This window comes from Nyctibius grandis, chromosome 2, assembly GCF_013368605.1.
Source record: "Nyctibius grandis isolate bNycGra1 chromosome 2, bNycGra1.pri, whole genome shotgun sequence".
NCBI classification, from domain to species: Eukaryota; Metazoa; Chordata; class Aves; order Nyctibiiformes; family Nyctibiidae; genus Nyctibius; species Nyctibius grandis.
Window position 1 is genome coordinate 124,931,382 of NC_090659.1, and position 14,337 is coordinate 124,945,718.

Genomic DNA, 14,337 nt, shown 5'->3' on the forward strand with positions numbered 1-14,337 from the left:
GCGCGTGTCTCACACGTGTGTGTGACGGTGCCCGCGTGCCCGCGCGTGCCTCCCCCGTGCCCCGCATGTGCACACCCATGTTCAGGTGTGTGCGCACACGCGTGTGCCCCCTCCCCGTGCAAGCCCCGCCCCCCCCAGGCCCCGCCCCTCCGCCCCCCGAGCCCCGCCCCCCCTCCCTCCCCGCGGCCGCGGTGCAGCGCGGTGCGGCGCGGAGCGGGCGCGCTCCTTGGCGCGGGGCCGCCATGGCGTGGCCCTGCATCACCCGCGCCTGCTGCATCGCTCGCTTCTGGAACCAGCTGGACAAGGCGGACATCGCCGTCCCGCTCGTGTTCACCAAATACTCGGAGGCCACCGAGCATCCTCCCCCCGCGGCCCCTCCGCGCCCCGCCGCCCCCATCGACACCCAGCCCGGCGGCGAGGCGGCGGCCGGCGGGGAACCGGCTCCCGGTGCCACCCGGCCCGGCCCGGCCCCGCACGCTTCTCCCCCGGCCGACTCCGTGATGCGACACGACTACAAGCCCTGGAAGGTTCAGCGCCCGGAGCCCAGCTGCAAGCCCAAGAGCGAGTACCAGCCCTCGGACACCCCCTTCGAGAAGGAGACCCAGTACCAGAAGGATTTCCGTGCCTGGCCCATCCCCAAGCGGGGCGACCACCCCTGGATCCCCAAACCGGGACCTTCCCCCGTCCTCGCCTTGGACCGCGCTTCCCCGGAGAAACCGGCTGAGGAGAAGCGGCGGAAGGTCCTCTCCGGCGCTGAGAAGAAAGAGGAAGACCTCGAGGGGGAGGATGAGCATCTTAAAGCCGGGCGAGGCGGGGATGGACGGGAGAAAGGTCGGAAGAAGGCGGAGGAGGCGGGCGGGCAGGCGGCGGACGCGGGCCGGGGCAGGGCGGCCGCCGATGCTCTCAACAGGCAGATCAAGGAGGAGGTGGCGGCGGGGGTCAGCTCGTCCTACAGGTAAGAACCCCCCCCCCTCCACCCCCAAACACCCCATCCCGACCCCCAACCTGCCAGCTCCTCGCCCAGCCCTTCTCCGCTCCCCTCTTGTCCCGGGAGGGACATCCCAGCCTGGGGGGTGGGTGGAAGGGGCTGTGAAGCGCTTCAGGGGGTTTGCTGATCTCCTGCTTCAGGGGGGTGTCCTTAAAATCCCCCACCTCCCTGTGTATCATTGATGGGGCGTGTGTAGGTGCTGTGCAGGTGGTGAATCCGCGGGTCCTTTTTGCTGCGTGGGTTCAGAGCAGGTTAGAGTGTCCTCCCTCCCCGCACCCCAAAATCCAGAGGCACCCACCACCGCCTTGGCTTTCAGCAGGGACAGGTTTGGGTGGCTTCCGCGGGATGTGCAAGTTGCCATCGGTCCTTCCCAAGCGCATCCCTGACAGCCCAGAAACCCGCCCGGTGGTGCCACCAACCCGAAGGACCAGCATCTCCCACCGCATCGCTGCATCCCGGGGGTCCCACGCGGGTCTGGGGTACCCCACGCGCGACTGGGGTACCTTCACCCGCATCCCAGGCCGGCAGCATCCCCGAGACAAAGCATCCCGCGGCGGGATGCGGGTGACGCGTCCTAGGCCGCTTGGGTGGGGCAGCCTTCGGATGCTGCCATGTTTAACGCAGCGCGGCGGGGGGGTGGCGCATCCCTCTGTGTCCCCCCCACCCATCATCCCTCCCACCCCGGGCTAGAAAGGGGTGCCCTGATTTCACCCCAGGAAGAGATTCGGAGCGCGAAACTCCTCGCCGCGAGATGCTGTTGTTGTTTCTCTCCGGGTGAAGGGGTTGGATGTGTTGGGAATGCAAAACAGGAGCCATGGGGTGGCTGCCCTGCACGTACGTTTGCGAGGAGGGTTTGCTGCGATGGTGTTTTCCAGAGCTTTCTTTGGCAGAACCCACCGCCGCCGAGGCCGGAGTGGAGGTGGCAGAGAGCAAAGCTGGGGTTTGTTGTGGTGGAAGTGTGATCTCAGCCTCTTTGCTTCTCCCCCTCCCCGTGTGAATGCCGAGGTGTTTATGCCACTACGAGACTGATTTTCTTCCCCAGGGGGTTTAGAGGTGACACCCTCCCATCAGACAGGTAGTAAATTCATGCAGATTTAAAATTCAGCTGGGTTTTCACTCCTCTGTCCCACCGGAGGCTGGGTAGCATGGCAGAGCTGGCCATCATCTTCTTTCCAGTGTCCCCAGGTGGGAACCAGTTCGAGGAGTGAGATTTTTATTTGTGCTGTAGTTCAGGGCTGGCTTTGGCTCTTGCTGGGGATGCGGGTGATGCCGTGGGCTCAGGTGTGATGGCGGTGGTCAGCTGAGATGCCAGAAAATGGCCAGGGATTTTTGGAGTGTGGGGAAAGGGTTTCCCAGCAGTGACAAAGTCCTTTGATCTCTTTTGGCCAACCGTGATTTTTGACTGAGCTTTTTGCCTGGTCATCTTCCAAGGTCTGGGCTCAGCTCAGTGGTGACAGGACTAAAGCAGAAAGCTGTCCTAGAGCTGGAGAACTGTTGTGTTGCTCTCTTCCACTGGTGCAAAGGACAATTAGACTTATTTACTTGCATATTTAAACGCAGGTTGCTCACCCTCCCATCCCTCCACGTACCATCCCTCCTGTCTGCTCCAGCAAATTCATTGCAGCAGGGTTTTCTCCCCAAGCAAAGGGGTTGGGTCAGCTCAGATGTTGAACCCAAGAGGAACTCAAAGGCTTCAGCCCTCCTTGTGTTGCGCCTCATCTTTCAGGACATCTTTAGGGCTTCTCTTTCCCCTTGGATCCTTGTCTACTCTCTCACTTCTGTGTTTTTTTCGTCCTTGCAGCGTATTGCAAGAGAAGTGTTTGCTCTGATGCTCAGCCCTGGAACATAAGCGCCTCTTCATTAATGCATGAGTGATGTTGTGGCTAATTGTTCTCATTTTCTGTTCAAATTAGGCGTTTTTAAAGTGTTGTTTGTTGTTTGGGTTCTTTTTAAAAGCCAAATTCTCCAAATCCCTACTACTATCAAGAACCTTGCTGCTTAAAGGAGTCCCTGCTGGGTGGGTTTTGAACATCTCCAAAGATGGAGACTATTTGGGCAACCTTTTGGGCCAAAAGCAGCCAAAATTATCTCCTAGTGACCTTTTGCTAGAGAGGAGCAAGGATGGCTCACATGGGGCTTGTCCTCCATGGCCTTTGCTGTGCTTGTGCATGGGTGAATCACAGAATCACAGAATGTTAGGGGTTGGAAGGGACCTCGAAAGATCATCTAGTCCAACCCCCCTGCCGGAGCAGGATTACCTGGATCATGTCACACAGGAACGCGTCCAGGCGGGTTTTGAATGTCTCCAGAGAAGGAGACTCCACACCCTCTCTGGGCAGCCTGTTCCAGTGTTTGGTCACCCTCACCGTAAAGAAGTTTTTCCTCATATTTATGTGGAACCTCCTGTGTTCCAGCTTGCACCCGTTGCCCCTTGTCCTGTCAAGGGATGTCACTGAGAAGAGCCTGGCTCCATCCTCATGACACTTGCCCTTTACATATTTATAAACATTAATGAGGTCACCCCTCAGTCTCCTCTTCTCCAAGCTAAAGAGACCCAGCTCCCTCAGCCTCTCCTCAGAAGGGAGATGTTCCACCCCCTTAATCATCTTCGTGGCTCTGCGCTGGACTCTCTCTAGCAGTTCCCTGTCCTTCTTGAACTGAGGGGCCCAGAACTGGACACAATATTCCAGATGCGGCCTCACCAGGGCAGAGTAGAGGGGGAGGAGAACCTCTCTTGAGGCCTTCTTGGCCACAAGGGCACACTGCTGGCTCATGGTCATCCTGCTGTCCACTAGGACCCCCAGGTCCCTTTCCCCTCCGCTGCTCCCCAGCTGCACAGAGCAGGGGAAGATTTCCTTACAGTCCTCTGCCACCAATGCACGTCAGCGTAACGTGATGCTCCAAGGCTGGGAAACAATTCCTTGGTGAAACCGAAGAGCTCCCTGGTCATGGTTTTTAAATTCACTGTGTCCACCCTGAGTATTATTTACAGGTGAGGGAACAGAGCAAGGAATTAGCCCAAGGTCATCAGGGAAGTCCACGCTGAAGGGAGGAATTCCCTTTTCTAACCTGTTTATACCAAGACAAATTAATATTGCAGAGACCGTGCACTTGTGACCTCCTCCCAGCTCTGCCCAGACCTAGAGAGCAGAGGTGGTACCCGGCGGTGATGGCCACGGAGCATGGAGGCTCCTCCCAGCCCGAGGGATGGATGATTTGTTTGTGTTAGCGTTTGAGCCCAGAAGCCTTCAGCAGGCCAGAGCAGCAATGGCAGGGCTGTGCGTGTCTGCAAGGGACTGCCTATGCCCAGAGATCCCACACAATATATAGGATTTATTTCTATTATTATTTCTATTATTATTTCTATTATTATTTCTACTATTATTTCTACTATTATTTCTATTATTCATCTTTATATTGTTCATCTTATTCATCTTATTCATCTTTATATTTACATACATTTATTAAATATTTATATATAGGATTTATTTATGTACTTGTGCCCAAATAAATTCCCTTGGCAAACCAAGGGAAACAGTGGGAGGACGTGCTCATTCCTAATGGCTTCCAAAAGTTTAGTGACTCCCAGGGCTGGTTTGAAGCCATCGGGAACAAGAAGGTTTGGAGGTGATCAAGTCATGCATGGTGGCGTCTGCTTGCCCTGTGACTATTCCTCTTTGGCTGTGGGGAAACTGAGGCAGGGTGCTGAGTGACCTACCTGAGCCCATGCAGTGCATCAGGGCTGGGGCTGGGGTCAGGGTGCAGCTCCAGGGCATGGTTCTTCTGTTGGCTGTTGTTCTTCTGGGGTTGAGGTTCTGGAAGCCACCACTGTGACTGGGTGTGCTTTGGTGTGACAGAGGTTCCAGCACCGAGGTGCTTCTTGCCTCAGTTTCCCTCCCCAAAGCACGTGCTGCCCAAGCAGCGCTACAGGAGCCAGTTGCATCTCCCTTCACCCCACTCTTCTCTTCAGTCCTGCTTCTCGTGGTGGCCTGTGGACCCCGAGGGACAAAGTAAGGACCAGGGCATCCTTCAGTGAGTAGGAATACCAGGTTTGTGCAGTCAGGACCCAGCCTGGGGGCTTTCTAGCTCCTTGGAAAGCTGTTGCTGCTGGATGGAGCCTTTACTCTTCCAATTATCTGGTGTGCCATAGGAGGATCTGGTGGCATCATAGGGAGATGGTGGAGTCACCATCTCTGGAGGTGTTTAAGAAAAGACTGGACATGGCACTTAGTGCCATGGTCTAGTTGCCAGGGTGGTGTCAGGGCAATGGTTGGACTCGATGATCCCTGAGGGCTCTTCCAACCTGATTGATTCTGTGATTCTGGGTGTGATTGAGGGTTTTAGCTATATTGGACACAGAGGTGGCTCTGGTGACCCCAGTGCTAGTGTTTCAAGGGGATTGTGCCCCCTGAACTCATGGAAGGGATGGGCAGAGCTCTTCTCCCTGCTGCACCGAAGGATGGGGGGGGCTGGGGGTTGACCCTGGGGGTCTGGGACCACAAAGAGTAGGTGATAAAATGGGCAGACAGTGGCATTTGCTGGTGGAAGAAGTGGAACAATCAGAAGCCCATTTGGCAAAAATGCAAGAAGGAATTAATGTTTTCCATTTTAATTTGTGTGAATTAGGTGTTTCCTGGGTGGTTTTTTTTTTCCCCTTCTTCTCTGTCTTGCATTCTTCTCCTTTCGTTAACTTTTTTCCTTGAAGAAAAAAGATATAAGAGAGAAAGGGGAAATTTCACCCCCTTTGCAGAGTGTCAAAATTTGTAGTAAGGCGATGAAGTTTCCCCAGAGAAGTAATATTGCAAAACCTAGTTTTCAAGTTCTTCACCAAAAAGAGATTTCTTTTTTACCAAAGCAATTATTTTTTTTCCCCCACCAATTTCCTTTCCTATCAGAGGAAACGAAACAAGAAAGGCTTCAATGGAAAGATTTGGACTGCCTCTAGTATTAATGAATTGCCTGTTGCTAATGTTCTGTCATTCAGCTCAAGCCCTGGAGGTACTAAAGATGTGGAGCAAATGAGAGTTTGTAGTAGCTATAGAGATGAATGAGTCGGTGCTGGAAACTTGCTGTGTGTTTTTCTGAGATATAGAGGAGCTAATTTCAGGAGGGATGTCCACGCAGGAGGGCTGGAGCGAGCTACACGAGGGCAGAGAATTCATACTCCATCATTATAGTTGTGGAAATGCAGGGCTGGAAGGACCTCCCAAGATCATGTGGTCCACATCGCATTTCTAGGGAAGGGGATGGTATATCTAGACCACACTAGGTTGATTTTATCTAACCTATGCTTGAAAATCTCCAGTGGAGGACATGTCCCATCTTGGTGAGACACTCAGTAACACTGCTTGTGCTGTCAGGCGAGCCAAACTTGGTGGGAAATCTTCCATTGCCTTCTGAAATTTCCGATCAGATCAGTAGGCTGGGTCTATATTAGTAAATTAAACAGTTCCAGAACATGTTCCTGGGCATGAGGACATGATCATCTACACTCTTCAGCTGTGGGAACAATCCCTAGCCTGCTTTCCCAGCTGGGTTTGGGAGTGGGTACGAGCCAAGAGCTGATCCCAACAAGCAGCTTGGGTGCAACCACCTTGTTTTGGGGGTTACAGGGGTTTCATAGTGTGAGTGAGGGTTGTTCCAGGCTCCAGTACCAGAGAACATTCCTGAGCAGATTTCATTACCCAGTGTCATTTCAGCTACGCACTCCCAATTTGGATGAGAGTGTCATTAAAGTAACCCATATAGGCAAATGGATCCAATTTTGCTCTCAGATGGGAGAGAAGGGGCAGGATGTTTTCCTCCATCCAACAAAGGCTGTTCAAAGAGGTGTTTAGCAGCTTTGGCCGAGCTCTGGCTCAGCAGTTACTTGATATGTACCTTTAGCAGCAAGAGGAGGCACAATGTCTACTGGTACCACAAGGAATGGTCATAAGAATATGTAATAACCATGTGTGGAGGAAGGCCTTGTGTTTACTAAGACATAAAGAGGATGGAGATGGGTGTTGCAGACAGGCAGCTATCCTGCCATGCTCTGCATCTTGTTCTCCTCTGGATATAGTCCATCAACTGAAAAACGGTCTTGGTAGTACCTCCAAGTTGGAGGTACTTGGTAGTATCTCCAAGTTGGAGTATTTGCCAACATATTCCCTGCAATCATGTTAAGGTGGACAATATCCAGCCCCAAAAGCCAACTGGGAGCTGCTCAGCAGTGCAGGCAATACTGAATTTTGCTGCTACGACTGTGTGCAAGCTGGGGCTGGGTTGTGTGTGCCGTAGGACGGGGTTGAGCAGGAGGAGGAGATGGAGGTGGCATTCAGGTGATGGAGTCAATGCACTTGAGCAATTTTTCCTCTGCTCCTGCTCAGCTGTGTCACCTCAGCAGGGACCTTTAGGCACACGGGACTGGATGGGACCCTCTGAATTAGTAAGTTCAATTATTTAGTTTGTTATTTAGTCTTTACAAGTAACACCCGAGGCTCTGTCTCAGAAAGAGGGAATTTTTAGTTGCATGATGCCAGCTGGAAGGGTGTGCCAAGACCTCAGTCTCTGGTGGTTTGCAACCATCATCTCGTTTCCAGTCTGAGTCAATGGACAGGTTATAGTTTGCTGTTTTGTTGGCACTGGGTGACTTAGTGCTTTTCTTCTATCTGGAGGTCGCTGCTCAGTGTCTCCAAGTACAGTACCCACATCAGTTGGCTCTGTAGCTAGCAAGTCAAAGTTTTTTGCTCTCCTTTTCACTCCCTGTATCAACCATTTCTCTCCAGCTCTTCCTAGATGAAATCACTGTTTCTTAAACACAGGTTCAGACTGTTGCCCTTTGGACATGAGGTCCCCATCTTGCCGAGACTCCCATGTTACGGTCGTCGGCATCACAGAGGCATTATGAATCCCTCACCCTTTGATAACCAGGACCTCCTTGTCACTCTCCTCCTTAGGCAATTCCAGCCATGGAGCTCCCATCCTGTGGCAAAAAATCCTGGTGATTAGTACCGAGCCTAGAATTTAGTACTAATAATTTTCACCCCATTTTGAACACGGCAGTCGAGGTCAATCCCTGTCTTCCTCTGTGATATCCCGATCCTCCTTCGTATTGGTGCTGCCTACAACGTTGTGTCATTAGGAGGTCTCATCAGTGTTGCCCTACTTTTTTTTGTGCCAAAGTCAACCTTAAAAATGTTAAACACTGCTAACCTCCTTCCAGGCTGTAGCTCAGCCTTCCAACGCTCATCGTTGTCACAGAATCACAGAATCACAGAATCACAGAATCAACCAGGTTGGAAGAGCCCTCTGGGATCATCGAGTCCAACCGTTGCCCTGACACCACCATGTCAACCAGACCATGGCACTAAGTGCCATGTCCAGTCTTTTCTTAAACCCTTCCAGAGATGGTGACTCCACCACCTCCCTGGGCAGCCCATTCCAATGTCTAATAACCCTTTCTAAAAAGAAATTCTTCCTAATGTCATTCCCCTTGCCCAGTTTCCCGTTCTGCTGTTGTTCATGTTCACTGGCTTAATTAATAATTTCCCACGTGGCCCTTTATCAAACGCTTTACTGAAACCAGATGGATTTTCACATTTCTTTTGTCTGCTAAGTCGGTTATCGTATCAAAGGACATGTCAAACATCTCTCCTTTTCCCCTCCCAGTCGCTGCCGTGTCTGTTTAGACCACCAGCTTCTCCTGGATGCAGGAGCAGATGCTATAGAGCAGACCCCACCTTCACTTGGCAGCTTTGAGATACCTCTGTAATGCAAACAATAAATAAAGAGGAGAGGGATCAGCTAATTTAGACAGCAGGACTCTCCCTGTCCTTCCTTTGCCAAATGAATCACAAACAGCCGTTGTAAATTTGTCTTCTCTCACATTTAGAGCATGACCTTTGCTTTTCCTGTCTCCTACCAGCTGAACAAGCCGTCACTTTCTAAGTACTTCTGCACTCCAGCCTACATCAATCTTGCTTTTCTTTGCCCTTAGCTGAAGGTATCCATAGCACTAACGCGGATATCTTCAAATAAACCTTCCCGCTCTGGGACAGGAGCATGGATGCTCTCCTAGCATGTCACAGAATCACAGAATGGTTAAGGGTTGGAAGGGACCTCTGGAGATCATCCAGTCCAACCCCCTGCCCAAGCAGGGTCACCCAGAGCACGTTGCACAGGGTCATGTCCAGGCAGGTTTTGAATATCTCAAGAGAAGGAGACTCCCCACCCTCCCTGGGCACTTCCAGGGCTCTGCCACCCTCACAGCAAAGAAGTTTTTCCTCATATTCAGATGGAACTTCCCATGTTTCAGTTTGTGCCCGTTTGCCCCTCGTCCTGTCACTGGGCATCACTGAGAAGAGTCTGGCCCCATCCTCTTGACACCCACCCCTAAGGTATTTGTAAGCATTGATAAGATCCCCCTCAGTCTGCTCTTCTCCAGCTGAACAGCCCCAGCTCTCTCAGCCTCTCCTCATAAGAGAGATGCTCCAGCCCTCTGACCATCTTTGTAGCCCTTGGCTGGACTCTCTCCAGTAATTCCTTGTCTTTCTTGAACTGGGGGGCCCAGAACTGCACACAGTTACTCCAGGTGTGGCCTCACCAGGGCCGTGTAGAGGGGGAGGAGAACGTTCCTTGACCTGCTGCCCACACTCTTCCTAATGCACCCCAGGACACCATTGGCCTTCCTGGCCCCAAGGGCACATTGCTGGCTCATGGGGAACTTGTCCACCAGAACACCCAGGTCCTTCTCTGCAGAGCTGTCCAGAGCTGTCCAGAGATGTCCATCAGCACCAGCCAGGAGGGAAAAGGCAGATTTAGGAAAGCTTTGTAGGATGGAAGTTTTATTTCTCTTGGTTCATAACTCAGCATTCTGGATCTCCTTCTGATGTCCTTTATATTTTTTTATATATATATTTATGTGTGTGTATATACACATATGCACACACACACAAACCAAGCTGCTCACCAAGTTACTGCCTTAACCTCCAACTCCCCCCTCCTCCCCAAGCCCAACGTTGCGGGTGTTATATCGCGAACACATTTTGCTTTCTATTAATAACTCCTTTTGCTCAAGCGGTGCCTTCACCTGAAGGGACCCCGCAGTGCTTTGTAAACACGGTGTGCGTACAGAGAGAGGTTCCTGCTGCTTTGGGGACCTTGGCTGCAAGCTGTGCAGGTGAGACTACAAACCAGGGTGTTTTGGTGCTGGGAAGGTGGGGAGGCTGCTTTTTTTTTCTCCTATTTTTTAAAAAAAAATATTTTTTTTATTTTTTTTTCCTGTTTTTTAAAAATTTTATTTTTTTTTTTATTTTTGGTGGAGCTGTAATTCAGTTTTGCAAAGGAGGATGCATTTGAGGGATGTTCTCAGGTTACAGAATATCACAGAATATCACAGAATCAACCAGGTTGGAAGAGACCTCTGGGATCATCGAGTCCAACCATTGCCCTGACACCACCCTGTCAACTAGACCAGGGCACTAAGTGCCATGTCCAGTCTTTTCTTAAACACCTCCAGAGATGGTGACTCCACCACCTCCCTGGGCAGCCCCTTCCAATGGCTAATGACCCTTGCTGAGAAGAAATGTTTCCTAATGTCCAACCTGAACCTCCCCTGGCCAAGCCTGAGGCTGTGTCCTCTTGTCCTATTGCTAGTTGCCTGGGAGAAGAGGCCGACTCCCACTCCACTACAACCTCCCTTCAGGTAGGTGTAGACTGCACTAAGGTCACCTCTGAGCCTTCTCTTCTCCAGGCTAAACAACCCCAGCTCCCTCAGCCATTCCTCATAGGTCAGAAGTTGATGGGTGGGTTGTCTGAAATGATGTGTTGCTCATGCCTGGAAAGAAGGGGAGCTGGCTCCAGCGGTAAAAATCACTGCACCTCCTTTAACACAAGCAGAATTACCTGGGGGTGAGGATATGGTCCTGTCCATGAGGATGCCAACTGCACAAAAAGACACCTTGAAGAGGAGAATTTAACCAGTGGTCCTAGGGAAGAGACCAGGGTCTCTCTTCCAGGCTGCAATTCCAGAGCACAAAATAATATCACTGGTGGGAATTTTTATTTAACATTTTATTATCGTGAAAGTATCTCCCATCCTCCCCATGTCAATTAGCTCTTGCACGGTGTTTATCTGCCCAACCTAGCCTGTTATCCACCCCACACAGGCTGGAAAGATGGGTGGAGAGGAACCTCATGAAGTTCAACAAAGGCAAGTGTAGGGTCCTGCGCCTTGGGAGGAATAACCCCATGCACCAGTACAGGTTGGGGGTGACCTGCTGGAAAGCAGCTCTGCAGAGAAGGACCTGGGAGTTCTGGGGGACAACAAGTTCCCCATGAGCCAGCAATGTGCCCTTGGGGCAGGAAGGGCAATGGTGTCCTGGGGTGCATGAGGAAGAGTGTGGGCAGCAGGTCAAGGAACGTTCTCCTCCCCCTCTACACTGCCCTGGTGAGGCAACACCTGAAGTAACTGTGTGCAGTTCTGGGCCCCCCAGTTCAAGAAAGACAAGGAACTACTGGAGAGAGTCCAGCGGAGGGGTACGGAGATGATCAGAGGACTGGAGCGTCTCTCTTATGAGGAGAGGCTGAGGGAGCTGGGGCTGTTCAGCTGGAGAAGAGCAGACTGAGGGGGGATCTTATCAATGCTTACAAATACCTTAGGGGTGGGTGTCAAGAGGATGGGGCCAGACTCTTCTCAGTGATGCCCAGTGACAGGACAAGGGGCAGTGGGCACAAACTGAACCATGGGAAGTTCCATCTGAATATGAGGAAAAACTTCTTTGCTGTGAGGGTGCCAGAGCCCTGGCACAGGCTGCCCAGGGAGGGTGGGGAGTCTCCTTCTCTGGAGATATTCAAACCCCGCCTGGACGTGACCCTGTGCAACGTGCTCTAGGTGACCCTGTTTTGGCAGGGCGTTGGACTGGATGATCTTTAAGGTCCCTTCCAACCCCAACCAGTCTGTGATTCTGTAAGCTTGCAGGTGCCATCTTGGAAAGGGACCAGAGATTTCTTGCTGAAATACTTTGCAAGATCGCTGGTGCCGTGCTAATGTTGCTTGGCTGCTGCTTTTCTTTTCTTGCTCTTTTTTAAAACAGTTGAAGGTATCTGGGGCTGTGCAGGTGCTTTGCTGCTTATGCAGCTCAGAAATGGGAAAAAAAAGGTGATGTTTAAAGAAAACAGTGGCCTTCTGGAGTGAAGCTATATATTAATTACAAAGGGCAAGGTTATTCTGCTTGTAGAAAACAATAGAGCTATTCCCAAGAGTGCCAGCGTTGGCACTGGGGTCTTAACTTAGCCCAAAGCATACAATGGATCTCCTTTCTCTTCCCAAAGCCCTGCAGGACCATCATTCCTCTCGCAGGATCCCTACTGTCTTGTGTGATTAAAAAGTAATGCCCTGGTGTGGATATCATAGACCATAGAATCACAGAATGGTTTGGGTTGGGAGAGACCTTAAAAATCATCTAGTTCCAAACCTCCTGCCACGGGCAGGGACACCTTCCACTAGACCAGGTTGCTCCAAGCCATTCCAACCTGGCCTTGAACACTGCCAGGGAGGGGGCCGCCACAGCTTCTCTGGGCAGCCTGGGCCAGGGTCTCACCACCCTCACAGTCAACAATTTCTTCCTAATATCTCATCCAAATCTGCCCTCTTTCAGTTTAAAACCGTTCCCCCTCATCCTGTCACTCCATGCCCTTGTAAAAAGCCCCTCTCCAGCTTTCCTGTAGCCCCTTCAGATACTGGAAGGTGCTAGAAGGTCTCCCTGGAGCTTTCTCTTCTCCAGGCTGAACAGCCCCAACTCTCTCAGCCTGTCTCCAGAGCAGAGGTGCTCCAGCCCTCTGAGCATCTCCGTGGCCTCCTCTGGACTCGCTCCAACAGCTCCGTGTCCTTCTTGTGTTGGGGGCCCCAGAGCTGGATGCAGCACTGCAGGGGGGGTCTCCCGAGAGCGGAGCAGAGGGGCAGAATCCCCTCCCTCGCCCTGCTGGCCACGCGGCTGGGGATGCAGCCCAGGACACCGTTGGCTTTCTGGGCTGCCAGCGCACGTTGCCGGCTCATGGTGAGCTTCTCGTCACCCATCACCCCCAAGTCCTTCTCCTCAGGGCTGCTCTCCATCCATTCTCCACCCAGCCTGTATTTGTGCTTGGGATTGCCCCGACCCACGTGCAGGACCTTGCACTTGGCCTTGTTGAACTCCATGCGGTTCGCACAGGCCCAGCTCTCCAGCCTGTCCAGGTCCCTCTGGATGCCATCCCTTCCCTCCAGCGTGTCACTGCACCGCACAGCTCGGTGTCATCCCAAACTTGCTGAGGGCGCACTCAGTCCCACTGTCCATGTCGCCAACAAAGATGTTAAACAGGACCGGTCCCAATACCAACCCCTGAGGAACGCCACTTGTCACTGGTCTCCACTTGGACATCGCGCTGTATTAATATCTTAGATTTCATTCTCCACTCTCATACCAATCTTGCTCCCCTTGCACATGGTATGAACAATATGCTTCTTGTGGGACTCCTGTATGTAAGGTTCTAGCTGTCAATTAAATGATGCTTATGTGCAATTAATTATTAGGTGAATTAGTTAATATTTTCCTCCACTTTGTCCTTTTTCTCCTGATTCCTTCCCATTAAATGAGCTACAGAAGGTATTGTGGCCACATAGGTAGGAGAGAAGATGGGCAGAGAGATTGTCTCCCAAAGAAGGGGATCCAATGTATTTCTTCCAAAGGAAAGACGAGCAGACATCTTAGAAAGCTCACATCTATGGGGAACTGGACGGTTTGGGTTTTCCAGAAATCCAGTTAGACCAGCTAAAAACTTGTCTTTGGGAAGATTGGAGCCAGCCAGGCTTGTAGGGTGCAGTAAGAAAGCCTCAACTTTGTGTCTTGATGCTGGGTGGATGGCAAGGAGAGAGGTTATCTGGACGTAGGAGGAGGAAATCCTTCAGGATCAGCCCTGATTGCTGAGCTTCAGGCTTTCTCCCACATTTCCCTTTGCCTTTCACCTTGAAGGAGGCTGCGCATCTGCTCTCGGGCAGCTTTGCCTAAAAGAAATCAGTCCATCATGCTCTGATGGGCTGGAAACACAGGCCGGGACGTGAACCCTGACTGGTCCCGTTCCCAGATTTGGGCAGCAATGGGACTGATGGTTGTTTTATTGGCTGAGACCTTCAAGAGGAAGCTGCAGGTGCCCTCAGGGTGCCATTTCACTGCAAAAGGGGGTCCCTTTCTCTTCTCACAGCCACTTTGACTGAGGAGCTCCATCAGTCTGAGCCCCAGTGAGAGGTTGAAAGGGTGCTTGGTGTCTTGCAAACTCTTTTGCAGCCTGAGTCACACTTTACTACCAGTGCAACGGAGCAAACTATCCGTGGA

General features: G+C 51.9%; 1 protein-coding gene across 1 annotated transcript in view; it reads left to right on the forward strand.

Moving 5' to 3' along the window:
• Positions 1–242: 242 nt before the first annotated feature.
• The window catches only part of MAP6 (microtubule associated protein 6), a 50,832-nt gene continuing 36,737 nt past the window's right edge, over positions 243–14,337 (forward strand). The window contains exon 1 of the mRNA XM_068395449.1: positions 243–955. Within this exon, the coding sequence (XP_068251550.1) occupies positions 243–955 (713 nt within the window). The remainder of the gene's footprint in view (positions 956–14,337) is intronic.